Below are 18,728 nucleotides of genomic sequence, written 5' to 3' on the forward strand. Positions count from 1 at the left end.
TGGAGGTTATTTTTCAGAAGTTAGTGCTTTAACATACCAAAACATTCACACTACGTTTACAAAAACTGCTTGTACCTCATCTCACAAATCAGGATTGGAAAAATCCTGAGTATCAAAAGGAATGCACTTGTATCATACGGTATTATACACAATTGTTTTGCATTAAAAACACACAGTCCAGCCTAAAATAACTATTTAGAGAAAAACAAACAGGAAATCCACTAGATGTAGCTGGAAGCTCAGCTAAAAACATGTCAGCTTTTTCTGCCATGAGCTTTCTGCTTCCAAATAAAATGTGGTACAGTTGCATACAGCTCATACTAAACTGCAAATGAGCACTGCAGAAAGTACTAGAGTATGTTCCAATATATGGGTGTTAAAAGCAAAAGAAGGAATAAAACTGGAACACAGTAATCATCATGCTGTCACACAACTGGGGACAACTTACTCTTGGCCACATGATTGCTGAAAACTTAAGTCATTTAACAAAATTTATAGCACCTACACAGTATTATGCTCTATGGCCCATACAAAATGAAAATTTAGGCCACTGCTGTCTTAAATGGGGAAAAAGGAAAGAAAGTCAGCATTTCTGCATCAAAAAGACTGACAACACTAATCTGTTTGACAAAAATACTGCCCCAATGATCAGACAATATTGTTTCTATTTTAAAGATAAATTCACAGCATACCTTTGTGATATATGGTGTTATGAAGACAAAAAACACATCGTATAGAAGGAGAAGGCCTAGAAGTATCACACAGGACTGGCAAAAAAAAAAGAAAAAAAATATTACTGTAGGTTTTCAAGGACTGCATAGCTAGATTCTGGTACCATTACCGTACCACTATGTTTTTTTTAAAAAAAAAGAACACCCCCCACCCCCATGTTTTTATTCTGGCATAGCATTTAGAACAGGATTAATTACTTCCAATAATTATTAAAAATGGTAAAGATTTTTTATTTAATATATATTTCTTGAGTGTTGAAACCCAATTTTCTGACATTAAATTTACAGATTCATGGCATTAGAATACTTTCTTAAGGTATGCAACTTACAGTACCTTAAAATTGGGCATTTTCAGTGTTTTAATAAAGTTTAGGCAGAAAGCAACTCCCAAAATATCTTGCAAAATCCAAGCCCACCTAAAAATAAGAACACATTTTCACACAATATTCGTACTACTGCTGGAATCTAAGTGCAATAATGATTTTAGATTTTGCTGGAAATAGCAAGATTTCAAAATTAATTGGAAGGCAAGAAATTAGTTTTTAGGAAGTATTGCTACCAAAATCACAAAAATACTACTTACAAGATGGTCAGTTACACTAGCCTCTTAACATAAATATGTAACTGTTCTTCATCAGTGTTACTACAGAGGAGATGAACTGAACAGGGGCCGTAACAGGGACTTGGTGTTCACTTGTATGACTGCTCGCTTGACTGGAAGCCCTCCTTAACATCTGGCTCAAGATGCTACTTAGGATTATACTATAATATTTGTGTATTTGTGGTCCTGTGCTTCCACTGGACCAGAGGAAGCATAGGTCCTATGGTCCCTATGCTATTTTTGCACATTTTTTTTCTTCTGTGGCAATCATTAGCCACCAAGGTAGTTCTTCCTCATCTTCATAATTTTTTCTAACTTTAAATTACCACACAGTTCATTTGTATAGCTTTGTTCTCTATTATTCCCATGCTTGTTAAGCTTCATAAATACTTTCATGACTTTCTTGAAATCAGCACTGGAGTTTAGAAGGATGCTATGCTCCGGGATTAGTTATATGATGGGAAGTTCATTAGTGACAATTATTCATATTACTCTTTTAAGTCAGAATGCATCACTTACCTATCTTCATTTCGAAACACTGCCCAGACAACAGCTGCTGCTATGCAGAACACAGCAAGAAAAATAAGCCTCACTTCAATGCTTTTGTTGCAACATGTGATCCTGAAAGAAAATAATTAAATTTTAAAAGCAAGCTTGCAACAGCCAAAACACGTGCCTGTGCTATCACGGGTCCTTAAGCTGACCAGGAGTTCTCATCCCGAGAGCTTCTCCTTTGCCTTTTTGTCCCATCTGGACTCAGGTGGCATTATTCTTGCAACTGCAGTACCAGTCGTTCTCTGGGCTGCATTAAAAACATACCCACAACTACTAAGCCAAGCTAGGCTTTAATGGCTAGTCCTCATTTTAGCACACATCCAGGGAAGGCAGCAAGCAGAGGAATTTATTCAAGCCATTTCTGTCATGTAACAATTACACTGACAGAACAATGTCAGCAAGGGACAGTGATGTCATAATTCCAGAAAGGGGTGGTGTTGGGAAAAGAAAAAATATCAATTTTAGGACACATAATGCAAGATTAAAAATGGAATAACTGTGTATTGCAAAATTGTGAGCCAATATCTGTTTCCACTGCCTACTCAATTTTCTGGGACAGTTCTTGAACTGATACTAAGTGACAGAAGTAATGCCTGTCCCGCAGCTTACACAAAACCTGCTGTCTTTTCCATCTGACCTCTACCTTTGATGGGCTACTGGATCAACTGGCACTAATATCCTGTACTAAGTAACATGCAAACGTATTCTTAGGCTTCCAAGCTTACAGGCATTGTTCTTTTCAGGAAAAGAACCCTTTGTTGCACTAAATGTTAGGGTTTTTTTAAAAGTGAAAATACAGGGGAGGAAAACAGGGACTTTCCTATACTCACTAATACCTGCAGGATATTTAACTCACAGCAGTAAGAAGAGGCTATCTCTACACTGATAACACACTACCCAAGTTAGGACTGTAACCACTAACTTCTAACACAGCGAACATGAGAAATGTGTTGCCTTTGCAAGGAAAAGTTAAAACTTGGTCTATCAAAGGTTGCCTATAGCATAGTACTTGCTCAAAACATAATCAAATGTGTATGATCCCACCCTACAGTGCTCCTTGATGAACAAAGTGAACACACCCTACAGGCAATCAGAATTTTGTAAAACTGAGCTCAGATGGCCAAGCAGAGCCTTTTAAGTTTATTTGAAAGCACTGCTATAATCAAAAGTAATGCAGCAAATCTCCCACAACACTATTTTAATTGTTGATTATGCTACAGATACCTTTAATATCTATTAAAGGAGCTTGTAATTTTATTTTTTAACTATCCCACACATTAAACCATACAGAAAACAGTTTGTCAAACTGTTCTTGTATTTTCACATTACCTTGAGTGGCAACCACAAAATAGCCAAAAGAAACCTTACATTTATTAATAACTGAAAAAGTGTACAATACCTGCACTGCCCACATGGTATTTCTCCTATTAATGCCCCAAGACAGTTGTATAGACTCATTGCAGATGCCAAGCAGAAGACTGATATTATAACATACACTAAATAAAAAGAATGGAAGATGGAAATCAGTGACAAAATACAAGAAAATAGCAAATAGGAATCAAACACAACAATGTACATTTGATAGAAACTGTTAACAGTTATAGCACTGTTCAATATAGTCATTGGAGACTACAGTGAACTGATTACAGAAAGTGGTGAATTCTGAGTATCTCTCCCATGACAAGAGTTCTCATGAAGCAAAGACATGACTTGTGAAATTTTTTTTTTTTTTTTTTTAAATTTTCCTCCTTTTTCTTTAAGAAGAAATATGTCCTATGTTACTGCTTTCACATACTTTTATTTGGTAGTGGCTAAAACCAAAGTGCTATTTTACAACTACCAGCTTTCTCAGTTTCTAATAATACTCCTCACTTCAAATTTTCCCTTTAATCACATTGTCTGCTTATGCATATAAATTTTATCATCCCCAAGATCTGACTGATGATTTAGCTGGCATTTTAAGATACTAAATACTCCATCCCTACCAAAAATTTCTATGCAGTTAGGAACCACCTGGTTAGGAAAAAACTGTATTTCATGTTCCAACTTACAGTATATTGTGTATTCTAACCTATGGTAAGCACCCTGAAATGTGGACAAACAATAAAGTTGTTTGCTAGTTTGGGTTTGGTTTGGGGTTTTTTTGGTAGTGAAGGTCCGGCTAAAAAGCAATTCTGATACCTATAAGGAGATTACTGGAAAAAACAGGCAAGAAAGGTAGATTTTATAGTTGTAACCAAGATTGTGCACCATTATGATCTGTTAAACCCCACCAGGTAAAACAAGAAGTTTTGCACAACAGGTTCCTCTGAAGTCAGTAAGAGATCAGCTGTTTAGGGAATCTCAAATTCTGAAGCAACAATGCAGAATGAATAATGCCCGAATACTTACAAAAAGAGATACAGAGAACTCCATCATAGAGCTCAGATTTGCAAAAATAAACAACCAGCAGCTTGGAACCTATTTTAGTGGAATCTCATAATTCAAGAATTTAGCTATTGCTAGCATGTGTGAGTTTACGCCATTATCGTAATGTCACTTCACCTGGCACTTTCATTAGGGCACTGCACCCACAAATTCAATGTCAATGTAGCAATACCTGACAAAAACTCTGACTCTAAACACTACTAAGTTATCATTGCCATCCTCCTGCAAACATCAACATACATCATACACTTCTTTTACTAGTTGCTAGTCACCTCTCCTCAATGTTACTTCAGAATAAGCACTGTCAAGGCAGCCTTTGTAAGAGTAGAAGAAAGCTTCTTTCTTTTTCAAGTAGCAACTACATCTTCTCGACCCTCAACTCGTACATGGAGAGAACAATTAAAATACATCACCTTTGGTTTAGAAATGTAGCTTTTCAGATTTATCAGCTAATAAGATCATGCAGAAAAATAAATCAGATGAGATTATCCATTGTCTCTTACCTAGCCATTTGTAGAAAAAGTAAAGTAAGACCAGCATGACACAACAGATGACAACAAACAAGATCACTGTTACAGGGGTGAAAGTAACATTTTCTTCCTTCTTCCGTCTTGTTTCTCTCTCCCCAGGACTTGCTATTGCTTTCAAATTCTCACTGTTTTAAGAAAACGACAAACGTATTTACCTTAGATGAGAAATTTTGAAAACGTTTTACTATGACCACAATTGTTGGTTATAAAGCATTTAGACTGACCATGTTTCAGTCTAATCCTTCCTACCATTATTAGACTTAAAAATACAGAAAAATGGTATGTTTATTGTTTTGAATTTCTCTTAATTTTTTAGTGGAGATATGCACTTCTAACCTAGCACAGATCACAAGGAAAAGATTAGTAACTGCCCTCCTTTCCAATGGTGTGGTGAGTGCCAACTTCAAGGAGTAACCCCTGCCAAAACCCTGATCCATGTGAGGAAAAGTAGTCTAGTATCAAAACTCTTAAACTACTTTTCCAGGATGCACTTACTCAAGCCTATTAGTGTATCACCTCTGACTACAAAATTTCTTGGGCTAAGTATAGTCAATCTGATAAATATGTCTATGATAAATCAAAATCATGGCTATTACACACTGTTTTAAAACCTCAACTATAGACATTAAGTGTCTGCAAAACCCATTCATGTTAGCAAAATGAAGCTAGCTAAGTACCAGTTCTTTTACCCTTACACCTCAAGATTAGAGAGTAAGTGAAAAAGAGGGGGTGTAATTGGAAATTTTCACTGGGAGTAAGATTTCTGCGCATACATACTCCATATTTATACCTCACCATGCAAAATAAGGAGACTTAAATTGTTGTGTTTGTTCTTTGAGCAGATAGCCCTACTACTCTTTAGCACAGACGCTAGTGCAACTTGCCCATCAGATAGCATGTTCCTGATGAATCCCAGCTCCTACCTACAAAATGCTGAATTCAGCACTGAAACAGCTACCTTCAAAAGAGAAAAACCCACAGGAGTAAGGCACTTTGTTAGATGAATCACCTTCTCAGAGGACATGCTTTGAATAAGCAGCTTTTAAAAAAAAGCTCACCCTAGATTTATGAAAGTGCACTTTAACAAGTTTAATATAATTACATCTAGGTATTTTTCAATATGGGAGAGAGCATCACATTTTGTTATTTTAACATTCAGTGCAGCCACACCCTATAGCACTGCAGGGTAAAAAAGAAGCATCATCAGATTCAACCTTTAAAAAAAGAAACACACAGGCCCGCCCCCCCTCCTACTTCTTTAATCTCTTCAAAGTCACTAGATTTGCATAACTAGTGGGAAAGAGGAAGCTGTTGTTATCACATACAATCCACTCCCTGTTGTTCTGGAGAGCAAAGCACTAGAACACCACTGAGAATGGGATGCCCTAGGTAACAACACACACTGGTCCATTCAGTGTAGGCAGACATCCAAGAAATACTGCAGATTAATACCATGCTCTGAAAGGCCAGCTAAATCCAGCTTAACCCCAGAATAAAAACAGTTCTGTGCATTGAGTGTGTCTCACTTCACTAAACAAAGTACAGTGCAGAAACCCCTATTACCCCTTGCTTCCCTGCATTCACCACACTCTACACTTCCACTCCCTTCCCTACGATGCACAGGGACTGCTGCTGCCTCCTTGCCCCTGCCTGCTCCAAGGGCTGCTGTTGCCCCTGGCTCTATTGGTCCACCATATAACACACAAAGCTGAAGCAGGTAAGCCTGGCTGAACTTTTAACTGTCTGGAGCCATCCAGACACAAGCAAACTGCAGCCACCAGTGCTCCTAGTAACAGGAACACTGAGCAGAGACATCCCAGAGGGTGCTGCACAGCCAGCTGGGATGAAGCAGTCGTACAGATCCCTGTCAATGCAGACACTACATACCACTACGTATGTACCTCTTGGATCACTGGATTTTAAAGGTGGTGTTACAATATCTACTTTCTATCATGGATACTGGAGTACAGGGTACCCTAGTTATAAAGTATGAGGTAATTTGCCAAAATGTTAACTCATTCTTCCTCCCAAGAGCTGCATTATCCTTCAGGGACTTTTACAATCTACTATTCAAGGATCCTCAAAGACCTACAGTGATTTTTCAAAGGTTGCAGTGCTCAAGCATTTCATGGCAAAGCAGCTAATTGCACCTAGATCTAATTTTTTAACTACCAACCTAAAAGAACATAATTTCTCACTGATCATAGTGACAGTTTTGGTAGTCCATGTAATTTAAGCAGTTCCGTTTACCAAACTTACAGTTCTGCTACTCCGCTCCAGTAGCCTCCGAGTGCCACTGTAAACACAGCAATTAGGAAGATGACAACCATACTGTAATCAAAATGTGGCAAAGGTGGTGAATACAGAGTCACATTAACTTCACTTCCAAGTGTCTGAAAAATAACATACACATTGGTTCATACAGACAACAAAGAAATTATACTGCGTATTTTCCAGCAAGACGCACATCTTGATTTCCTGCTCTTAACCTACACAATGATGTAAGCAAGTTTTCAACTTACTGCACAAGACAGCCCATACATTTGCCTTGATCATTGTAAAGCAGCAAAGCTTTCCATACTACTTTTCAGGACGGTCAGGCTTGAAAACAAACCTACAACTACTACTGGGGAAACTTACGGATACCACAAGAAAAAAATGGTACTTCTTTGCATTCTTTCAACACTTCTGAGAAGTTGTGCCTCTAGCCCAAATCTTTTAATTTCCCAAATACACCAAGCATTATCAAAGACATCTGCTCTGCAGGAAAGCATATCTGAGTCAATCAACTTGAAATACAAACTCACAGGTCCACTGAGATATCAGCAGAGGTCTACCTCTAGCTCTTGAAGGCACAAAACTCACAGTTCAGATACAGGCACAATACTGCAGACAGGACACAGTAAAAACTCAAGGTGACAGTTATACAGTATAATAGCTTTACACGAACATGACTTGAGATGAATTCAAAAGAAAAGAAAGCAATTTCATGGTACTTAAAAAATTTAAGACCAAAGTAAAAAAAAACAATCAGGTGAAGGACACTGAAGAATATGGAAGGGAACGCAGACATAACTGGTACAGAATTGTACAAAAGTCGTGAAAGTAAAACCATTTGACTGAAAGGTGAGGCTTAAGAGACAAAGAAAGGATGATAATTTGACAGGAAATGGAAGGTGGTAGGGAAGAAAGGTTTGTTATTGTAGTCAAAGTAAGCCAAGGAATCTAAAGCAATCCTACAGTGAAAATAGACTTCAGAGATGCAGCAGAAAAACAGATTTGTTAACAGCCTGCATGTGGGATAAAAGCAGAAGAGATGAACATGCCAGGCAGGTTTGGCTACAGGAAGATCAAACTGGCATGGAGAGACTGAATGGGAAGCTGAGTAGTCTAGTGGAATACATTGGCCATATGTGAAGAAAGCCAATTCATTTCCAAGTTATCTAATTACAGATATCAACCTTACTGCAGGCTAAAGAAATCAGAATCATTCATTTGCCTGAAGCTATGGAAGTTCAGAAAACAAGGAAGAAAATTAAATCCTAGTGAAATATTGCAGGTGTATGAAGTGGAACATAACATTAGATAAAAGCAAAAAAACCCTATTCAAATTACAGCATCCTGTATGTAAAAAAAAAAAAACAAACAAAAAAAAAACCAAAAAAAAAAAAAAACCAAACAAACATAAAAAAAGCACCAAAAATGCCCAAGAAACCTAGACACTTATACATTTTTTTTTTATTTATTTAACTACAACATATCTTAATCCAGTTTTTCCTTTAAGTTTCATAAATCTTAAGTATAATTCACATTGGAATCTAGACTGTTTCCTTTTGTTCTGTTCTTCCCTAAAAACTTACAAATTCTCAACTTTCACCACAGAGAACACTAGAATCAAACACACGGCATCAGCTAACAATTCTACAAGAGAGCTGTCCACTTACTGGAAGGTTTGTAACACTCTGCTGTTGCTATCAAGCCTCACAGCATATCTGATTCAAATGATGAAAGCTAACATAGATGAAGTCTTCTAAGAGAAAGCAGAAAGAATGCTTATACAAACTAGCTACAGGAGAAAGGTGGAAGCCTTGAAAAGAGTTAAAACAGAAATACAGCTGTACTACGAAGAGTACTATGGCTGACAGCTTCTAAGCCGCACATACCATTCAAAACAGCTGCCAGTGACATGACAGAAGGCTCTAGCAAAAACTCCATCAGAGCTAGGAACGGATCACTTGTAGTCTAGGCTGTGTTCCTTACTACTTTTATGAAGGCAGTCACATTACAAGATAAAACCCAATTAATTGATGCAACAGCAGTATGAGACATCATCTGGCACACTAATTTACTAGCAAAGTTACTTTGGTAAATTACTATAGCTATACAGAAGTGATACTACATGACATCACCCGAAGCAGCACTCGGCAATCCAAATGGTGCAGAGAAGATTCAGAACAAATTAGGAATCTAACCTTGCCCTAGCTCCTTTTCTTGTTCATAAGGCTTACCTTAAAACCACTCAACTAAGCAAACAACACTTAGTCTTACTTGGAGAAACAAATCTGAAGACAGAGGACCAAAACAGTATTCATCAAGACTATGGCAGACTGAGGACAGTCATCACAAACCTTTGGTCATGTCAATGCCTGGCAAGAACCAATCTTTAATGGGAACAGACAGTAAACAAAGTCCTATACATCTAGGTGTGGTTTCAGTTTGATACTTACCTAAGACAACCTCCTATGGCAGCTCTGAAGATTAAGAGCAGAAATGGTGAAGTGAGTTTGCAGATTCAATCCAAGAAGCTAAGACTACACAGGTTAGTGCTAGCCTCTGCTATTCACAGAAAAACATGTGCAGTGTAACTCCTGCCTAGCAAAGCTATTTAACACTAAATAAAAAACAAAACAACAACAAAATAACAACAAAAAAAGCAACACTGACAAAAATACACTGTTTTCTTTAAAACCCTCTGCAAATTTCTGTATCCTAATGTTGCATGTGAAGGAAAACAAACTCCAAATACCCCCAAAACAAACTTCCCTGCTTATAAAGTGTAGGAGATACCACAACTGTCACATTTTAATGACATACACTTGGCACCTCACTATGAACTCATCATCAGAAACTCAAACTATACTGCCTAACTACCTTGTAAGAGATGCTGTCATGCTATAAAAAGAGAGTGGTCATCATCTGGCAAAGACAAAAAAACCCTCACATCCTCTTCAAGATCCAACCTGGTAAGGTATTGCTCACTTGAAAGATACCGTACCAGTAGATACAAGCTCAACTGTTCTAGCTTCTGTGCTAGAGGAACAGCCCTCTCAGGCTGTAGCTCTTGACGTATGTCAGGCATCTACACCACATACAAGTTTACTGGAAGGCTGCTTATCTTGTTTAGCAGGAAGACTTCTAAGATTACTCTCCCTCCAGTTAGGTATCATGTTTCCCATTCTTAGTGTTCTAATTAATAATTCTCAAAAATTAACGTGAATTAGAAAGACTAGCACTTCCACAACTTAATATCCATCCTCTTCTGTGAAACTGAAAGCAGTATCTACACACATTCAAATCAGGTAGATATCCATATCTGACCTGAAATTATTTTATTTATTTGTTCAAAAACCTGAGTTTATACAAACCATAACATGCAGAAGTTATGTTACTTACCTGCTGCATATCTACTATGTCATTATATCTTATAAGAGCAATGGGAAGAGTCACATCTTCAAAATCAGTCTTGTTATCTGAAAGAGCAGACTAAAAGAGAAAGTGGAAGTAGTAGTATGCTGAGCCTATTTTCAAAGCAGGTTAGATCCCTAAAAGCACATTATCCTTTAAATTTCAGTGTATTTGTAGAAAGAAAAAAAAAAAAAAGGCACTTTCATCATCTTTTCGAAAAGGTTAATGAAGACATGTATACTTAAAACAGAACAGACACTACCAACATGTCTGAATTCACAAAGTTCTTGTGCTTTTACAGTATTACAAGGAATAATCAAAACTCTGTTTTTATTCTCTAAGCTTTTAAAACAAGATTAACTTTTCATGATAATCACATAAGTTCATAAATTGCAAGTATTTGTACACACATGTTGCAGCTGTAATAGAGAACAAAAAAGCTACAGATGTATCTGTAAAGATACCTCAAAATGCCTTTTTATTATTTCCAATTTTGGATTACATCTTCCTAGCTTATTTTTGTCATACGTGCCTAAAACAGTATCACCTAAGATTACAGGCAGTTCAGAGAACACTAAAATTGGAGAATGAAAGAGACAAGCATTTGCATCCGAAAACATGATTAAAGATGCAAGGAATATATTAAAAATACAATTCAGCTGTAGATTCTTTCAGATAATATAGCACAGTGTGGCATAGAGCTAACTTGGGATGACCCTCTCGGTCTCAGGAACAGCAGTCGTCCCAGCACAGCGTTCTGTGGGGAAGGTTAATGACTCAGGCTGGAATCCCACACATTGCCAGGGTCCTCTAACCTCACAACAATGCATTGGACAAAATACATAAGACACTATTTCATTACAGAAGAAAATTGTATGTTGTGACTTACCAGCCTAGGTTTACTGGCAATCAGCAGCATTTTAGCACCCAAACTTTGTGCAATCCTTGCTTTCTCCAAAAAAGTGCAGTTTCCTCTCATTACTACAACTGCTTTGTCCTTCATTAAGCCAGAAGGAACTTCAGAAGAACTGCAGAGTACCGTAGAAGTCAGGTTTTCCAGAGTCCTGAAAGTCTGAAGAGAGACAAGGGAGAAAAGGAATGTGATAAAAGTAGGAAATTTGATACTGCAAACTAATCTAGAAGACTACATTACTACAATCCCTAATTTGAAGTCTGCCAGAAAGAGGTGTAACAGAAAGGAATTATTAATTCAGGAATATAAAATCAGAGAAGCAGTTTCTGCAGCCTGAAATACTGAGGGACGTTTGAGCAGCATATAGCTGAAATATATGTCTGTTTTTAAATGCAATTTCACAGCAGCTGTTGCTGTGATTTAAATGTAAGAAACTGGTTATATAGGAAAATCACTGCTTGTAGTGCTGGGGAATCCAGTGTACAGTCTGTGGTATTTCCAGGCTTCAAAATCCAAAAGCGCACTGATGGATACAGCATAACTAGAGTTCTGAAGTATAATACCTGTTCAAAAACAGTGAGCCTGATAACATATTACTTATTACAAAATAATTTTTAAAAAAAGCTACCATTCTTTTAATGTTCAATTTCATACTGACAATTATTTTAAAATTATTGTCAGTTTTCTTCAGTTAGTCAAGACATCCCAGTGGCAAAAGCAGCACAGCAAAGATGTTTGGGGCAGAGAAATGATTTTAACTCTGTTTTACATTGAGTTAAAATGCTAATGAATGACAGAAGGGAGTGGACAGAAGACAGCCTTGATCACTTCCAAACACAAAGTATTTCCTGTTTATACAACAAGTTAAAGAAAATTCGTTTCTGCCTTAAGCTCTAATTTGGCTCAAAGAAACATCCTCAGGAAATATGGCATGATACATTCCACCACATGTTTTCAAGACAATTAAAGAGAAGATCAAACCGATGAACTAATAAATCTGTTTCACAAGTTTACAACATTTTTGCAAACAAGTAAACAGAAGTTTTACTCCCAAATCTAAAACTCGGACATACTGATAACACCTGAAGAAAAAAATAAACAGTATCAGATGAATATGTAAATGTATTTAAAACTGGTTCTAAGCACAGAGAAAGTACCATCTTTGTAAACTTCAGAAGCTGACTTTTTAAAGTATAGAAATGTTTACTATATATTAATTGGGGGAGGTGGGGGGTGGGAGAGGGGGAATGGGGAGGGGCAAGGGACATCACCCAGAAAGGTAAATATTCAGTGTAGCACCATTTAATTAAAGATTTTGAAGACCAGTTATAGCTGATCCAAATTCATACTGCATTCTAGTTTTCTCAGGTACTATGGTTTTAAACTACTTACAGCATTGTCCAGGCTCTTTGGAAGAGATATCCAAGTAGAATTGTAAATTATGCAGTACTCCTTTGTTACTGGAGGTACACCACTTCCAGAAGCATGCAGGATCCCCTCATCTGCAGTTACCTGCAATAAACCAGGGTGTTCTGGATTAAACAAAGTTCAGAATATCAGTACACAGATATTATTCTAAAAAACTGTCAGGAAGAGAAAAAGTTGTTAGGAGAAAATTAATTTATTCAATTAATTATTTTATATTATTGATTCCATGAAAGATGATAGCTTGAGAGCAGGATGGAAAACTAGTAAGAATCTAGTCACCGTATAATGCTGCTTATCTTCATTTCAAATACAATGTATTTGTTGCATGTACAGTTCATGTCACCAAATAGAATACCATCAAGAAACCCAGGCAGATTATTTCAGATTCTGTATTCTGTACTTTCCAAAAAGTGTAAGATTGTATATAGAAAGCAATTAAAACAGTACATAGAAAAGTGGATTAAAGTCTTTCTCTCCTTGCAGACTCTAGAATTTCCCCTAAGAAAGGTATTATATGGCAATTCTTAGAATATTTTTTATCAAATAACTATAAACACAAAGAGATCAACTAGCGTACTTTAAGAATTTGTGTGGTTAAGGAAATAGTGGTGTCTCTTAAGATTACTCTCAAAGTCCCTCACATAATGATTTCTGTTATTAGCTAACACATATGAATTTTAAAACTTCTGATAATTTTAGGGATATATACTTCTCCCCCAGCATTAATGTACTAGTACAGATCAGGCATCTAAGCAGATAAATGAACAGACTTAAGGATTAGATGTAGCTACAGCTGCAAAGTAGTGAAAACAAATAAGCATTATTTGTATCTCCAAGAAGTGTCACCTTAAGAAAACTGGGAGATGATCTCATTTTGACTGTTTTTCTTGAGAGAGAAACTGGCCTCAATATCAGGAAGTATCAATAGGTTTTTAAAAAAAATAAATCCTGTTGTAAATTCCAGGTTTGTCTGAAAGCACACCGAGATATTAACCTAGAAGTAGGCATGGGTAAGGGAGGAAAGCCCAAATGTTTGTCAGATATGCAGTGCTAATCATTAACAGTGCTATAGAGGCATTTCTCCTCAGGATGGCGTATCAGTCAGTGGCAAGAGAAAACTAGAGAGAAAAAACCACATGACGATATTGTTTCAGAGGTTTACGTCTGCCTGGTTTGAATAGCAAAAACCTTCTTCAGGGGAATCCATTACATCGGCCATAGCGCATGAACATCTGCCGGGAAAACTGTGTCAAAGGGCCTGAGCACATTAACTGTTTAACATGTAACAATTCTTCGGCTGTCAGCAAAATAAGTTGTTCCATGATTTATGATCAGCACAGAAATTATCAAGCTTCCCTTTTTAGTGCACTCACCTAAAAGTACAAACCAATGGCAAATTAAAAGCAATAAAGACTTCCAAGCAGGTGCAAACCCCAGATGTTTCCATCCGTTAAAAGCTCTTTCTGCTTCACGAAGTAGAATAAGAGGTGTTTTCTGGGTTCCAGGAAATCAAGTGTTAATGCTACATAAGCCTAAGCCTACCTAGAAGGAGTGGTTACTTGCTTATTTGACACGCATGTATTGTTTGGCAAGCTTCCCCTCTCTGATGATGAATAGGGGAATACAATTCTTTCCCATGAGGTGAGGGGAGGGATGACCAGAGCATGACAGCTACCCTCACGTATTCGTTGCTGAGCTCTAAAGCCAGTACTTACAAGTTAAAAATTAAAAGCTACATGCTACACCTCACTTAGAATATCCCCACTGAAATCCTGTTGCACCCAGCTGAACTTTTGTTGTTTTCTAATTGCTTCAGTATCCTTCTTCCACAACAGACGAGAACTACTAGTTTGGGTACATGGCCTTGCAGTCAGCTGTGCCAATGAATAGTACAAAACAAATCTTACTCTCAGCACACATGCAAAGTAAAAATTTCTTACTGAGCACACTTCCAATCTTGTTACTTCAGTAGAAGACTGAGTGTTCACAAAACTGCTCCTGAAAAGATTAACCTGCTTCCATAGGCTATAGGCTGACTTGCTCCAGCATGGAAATGTTCCCACATGGAGTAGGGACATGACAGTTGATACCCCTTTACCTAAAGGGGCATAATCATCCCTTTCACTTTGGCTTCAGACAATTCCCAGTGGCCTCTCACCTTCAAAAAAAACTTCCTCCTATTTTTGACAGGCAACTCCTTCATCGTATTTCCTTCCTTCACCATCTTTAAACTCTACTTGTGTAATGCCTTATCTTTGGTAGAGAAGATGTCTCGTACTGTCTCTTAATCATTATTTTTCCTAACATGTCCCTGTTATTGCAGGGATAAAAGCTTGGGCCGACTATTGAGCTTTGGAGCACTCACCACGTAGAATACTGGAACTTATATGAACCAGTGGACACAGAGCCCAGACCAAGCCTACATTTACATCCGTCAGTTAGCCACTAGGTAAGACATAGGAGAAACTCAAAGGTACAGAACAGAGAGAAGGTATTTTGTATGTAGCAAGTAACATTAACCTCACAGAAATGCAAAAAGGTAGGAAAAAAGCTAGCCATGAACGGAACAAGCATCATCTCATAGTTCTGTCAGCGGCCCTGTGACACACACAAACTGTTCCTCCTTCTCTCCCTCTGGGCACTGCAACCCGGGGGAACGGGTGCCTCTGCTCAGAGAGCAGCAGTTGTCCTTCCCTGAACACCTACTACCTTCCCAAGTGCTGACTCCCCACACTGTTAGTCTCAGGATACTTTTCTTGAGGCTGAATGATCTGGTCCAATATTCGCCACTACTACAATTGCATTTGTAGAGCAAAGGAGGAGACAGGACATGGGGCCTGGAGTCTTACAGGAGGACAGAAGCCCCTTCCTTTGTCATGAACAGCAAACCACTGGGTTAAGGAGCAAAGCCACTCTTCAGAAAGCTCCAACACAACTAACGACAGCTACATGGGACTCACGAACAGTGAGGGAACACTTCATAGAGACACAAGCTACTTCACCTGAAGGAGTTCTCAAGGCATTAACAAACTATACCGTGCACATACTGTTGAGCATATTCAGTGGTGACTTCCTACACAGGGAAGTATTCTCCATCCTGCCTTACCAAAACAAGGTAAAAATTATGTTAAAAACAAGCAAGCAAACAAACAAACTCCCAACAACAAAACAACTTAGTGGAGCAGCATTTAATGCAGATATGCCCTTCATACTCCTTAAAAAGATTACAGAGGTTTCTGGCTTCCCCACTTCATTACTCCCAGAGGCAGAGAGCAATCTGCTGGATTTCCAAGGTAATGTACACCGGTGCGCAGACAGAAGCTGCAAAGATGTCCCAGAGGGGAACCAAAACGGCACTTAAGATGAACAAGCCAAAAGCCAGGACACATACACGCACCACGAGCTTCCCCCGCCTCCTTCCTCCGCACCCCAATTTAAATAACTGGAAACTGCATCAGCTCCTATCTCTGCAGGCACCTGGGAAACGGGCTATACCAACCCACCAGCGTGTGCCCGGAGCCGCCGCCCGATCTCCGCTCCCCAGACCCAGGGCAAGGGCTGGGGAAAGGCGAAGGGAGGAACCGAGGGGCCTTGCCCGAGGCGGGCCCGGGAGGCCCGAAACCACCCCGGGACTCACTTCACAGACAAACGGCCCCGGGGGCGCCTGGAGGCGGGGGCACGCACCGGCCCGGCCGGAGACGAGGGCTAGGCGGGCCGTGCCCGCGGCCGCCGCGGCCCTGCGGGGGTAGGGCGAAGCGAGGAAGCCCCTCGGCCGGCAGAGAGTTTGGGGGGGGCTCGGCCGGCCCCACCGCCGCCCCGCACCGGAGCAGGCCTCCCCAGGCGGCCCGGCGCGGCCCAGGCCGGCCCGGCAGCCGGGCCCGGCGCCTCCCGCGGCGAGGACAGCGCGGCCTCTTACCGGCGGCAGCAGCAGCCCCCACAGCGCGGCCCACAGCACCCCGGCAGCCCTCATCTTCCTCAGCCGCCGCCGCCACCCGCTCGGCGAAGAGCCTCGGTTGGGCTCGGGCTCCCCGCGCCCGCCACGGAGCCTTTCGCCGCCGCCGGCTCCCGCAGCGGCGCCACTTCCTCTTCCGTCCGCCGCGGCCGAAGGGGGCGGCTGCTGCTGCCGCGGCCCCGGGGACGCCCGCTGCCGGCTCCCGGCCCCGGCGAGAGCCGGGACGGCCCACGCGTGCTCGGGCTGACGGCCGGGACTGTCCCCTCACTCCCCACGCCGTGGTGGTTGTTCGCCTTGTTCTTTCGCTGTGAGGGTCTGGGTGCTCGAGGACTGTCAGCTCGTCGGGCTTTCCACCGAGCAGCTCCAAGGTACTCACACCCATTACAGATAAAAGGGAACAGTCAGGTTTGCTCCACACTTCCAGAGACAAAAAAAAAATAAATAAAAATCTGAGTGTTTCACCTCGTTCTGTCTGGGTGGTCAGGCACGCACACAAAGCCATGGGGGAGAGGTACAGTGAGGACAGCGGTATGTCTTAAGTGAGAGCAACAAGTAGAAGAAACAGCAAAACACCACCTATAACAAAAGGTTGAGACAGCTGCATTGTTTGCCTTTTTAAAAAAAAAAAAAAGCACTGCATTTCAGAGCTATCTTCCAGGCTTTGAAAGCATTAAAAGGGCTGCGTTGCACCAGCTGTGAGGGCCAGCAATGACGTGCAGGAAGGATGTAGCGTGATTTACCCACCGAGGAAATTGTGCAACATCTTTCGCTGGAGGTTTTCAAGCACTGGTTAGGCTGTCCCCTCCTGCCCCAGGGCCAGCGGGCACAGGGAAGTGGAAGAGGCGAAGATGAGAAAGATTACTGGGGAAAGGAGGGGATGTGGCTGTGAACGAGATGGTGGAGATGGCAGGGAAAAGGGAGAGAGGCAAGAGGATGAGAGTTGAGATGCAGTCCAGCATGAGTAAATCAAAGCCTTAAGTGTGTAACCCACTTGATTGAGTTGCTCACACACTTGGTGGTTATTAGTTATTACCGCTGAGGAAGGAGGTTCCTGCATGCATGGTTTTCCATCTGTGTTCATTTAAGGACAAAGCCATGTAAAACATCTACAGGGAACTTTCCCCGCTGCCTTATGGCAAATTTTCAGTAAGCTGTTCTGTTGCTGTAAAAATCTGAGTAATATTTACATACCTGTAAATAGTGTTTTGATCAATACAGATAGTTTGATGATAACAGGCAAGCTTTTGTTTTCCCTCCAGTGACATTTTTATATCAGCAACAGAACAGTCTTATGCATCTTATAGATTTGCTAGGCTGCAAAAGTGTGCCTAACAATTTAATGTGCTTGAACAGTGAAAGATAACAGCACACTATGACATTGCTAATAATTCATACTCCATGCAGAACTGGTATTTAGAAAAGCTTGACTAGTACATTATCCATCTGTGTGCTTCTATTTTGGTGCTGTTGTCAGAGTAACCATGACACTTTATGCCAACTACTATCTCTTCTTCTGAATCTAACAAGATCTGGATGACAGATTAATACAGATTACTTCAATAAATCTATCGATTCTGTCATCTGTAAAGAGCTAAGGATATGTACATGAGAGTGTATTTTGGGCATGGGAGACGCATTTAATTTGGATTTCAAGTTCGTAACTGCTCACAGAATCAGATTCCATGGAGTATCCTGCCCCACCAAATACTAATCCCTCTCCTTGCGTTCCCCAGGAAAGCACAGCAGTTTTTATTCTGTCTGCAGCTGAAAAAAAAATGGGCCGGGCAAAAATACTAGTACAATTTCCTTAAAATAAAAGGAGACTGCTCTCCCAAAAGGCTATGTTTGGTTTGATCTCTCCTGCCTTGATGCGTGTTTAAAGATATTAACTAAACATCTCTTACAT

At 40.0% G+C, this 18,728-nt stretch overlaps 1 protein-coding gene across 6 annotated transcripts in view; it reads right to left on the reverse strand.

Annotated features, from left to right (window-relative positions):
- The window catches only part of SPPL2A (signal peptide peptidase like 2A), a 28,538-nt gene extending 11,111 nt beyond the window's left edge, over nucleotides 1-17,427 (reverse strand). For 2 of the 6 annotated variants that reach the window (XM_042803738.1, XM_042803742.1), the window contains exons 1-10: nucleotides 16,787-17,266; nucleotides 12,835-12,954; nucleotides 11,419-11,601; nucleotides 10,518-10,607; nucleotides 7,104-7,237; nucleotides 4,818-4,969; nucleotides 3,287-3,383; nucleotides 1,852-1,953; nucleotides 1,066-1,147; nucleotides 693-767 (exon numbers count right to left, since the gene is read on the reverse strand). In XM_042803738.1, the coding sequence (XP_042659672.1) occupies nucleotides 693-767; nucleotides 1,066-1,147; nucleotides 1,852-1,953; nucleotides 3,287-3,383; nucleotides 4,818-4,969; nucleotides 7,104-7,237; nucleotides 10,518-10,607; nucleotides 11,419-11,601; nucleotides 12,835-12,954; nucleotides 16,787-16,840 (1,089 nt within the window). In that variant the 5' untranslated portion in view covers nucleotides 16,841-17,266. Of the gene's footprint in view, nucleotides 1-692; nucleotides 768-1,065; nucleotides 1,148-1,851; nucleotides 1,954-3,286; nucleotides 3,384-4,817; nucleotides 4,970-7,103; nucleotides 7,238-10,517; nucleotides 10,608-11,418; nucleotides 11,602-12,834; nucleotides 12,955-16,786 lie in introns of all 6 variants that reach the window. The other 4 variants (XM_042803740.1, XM_042803739.1, XM_042803737.1 and 1 more) reach the window with 4 other exon arrangements.
- Nucleotides 17,428-18,728: the final 1,301 nt, after the last annotated feature.

The sequence above is a fragment of the Tyto alba genome, unplaced genomic scaffold (assembly GCF_018691265.1).
Source record: "Tyto alba isolate M040663 unplaced genomic scaffold, T.alba_DEE_v4.0 Super-Scaffold_41, whole genome shotgun sequence".
NCBI classification, from domain to species: domain Eukaryota; kingdom Metazoa; phylum Chordata; class Aves; order Strigiformes; family Tytonidae; genus Tyto; species Tyto alba.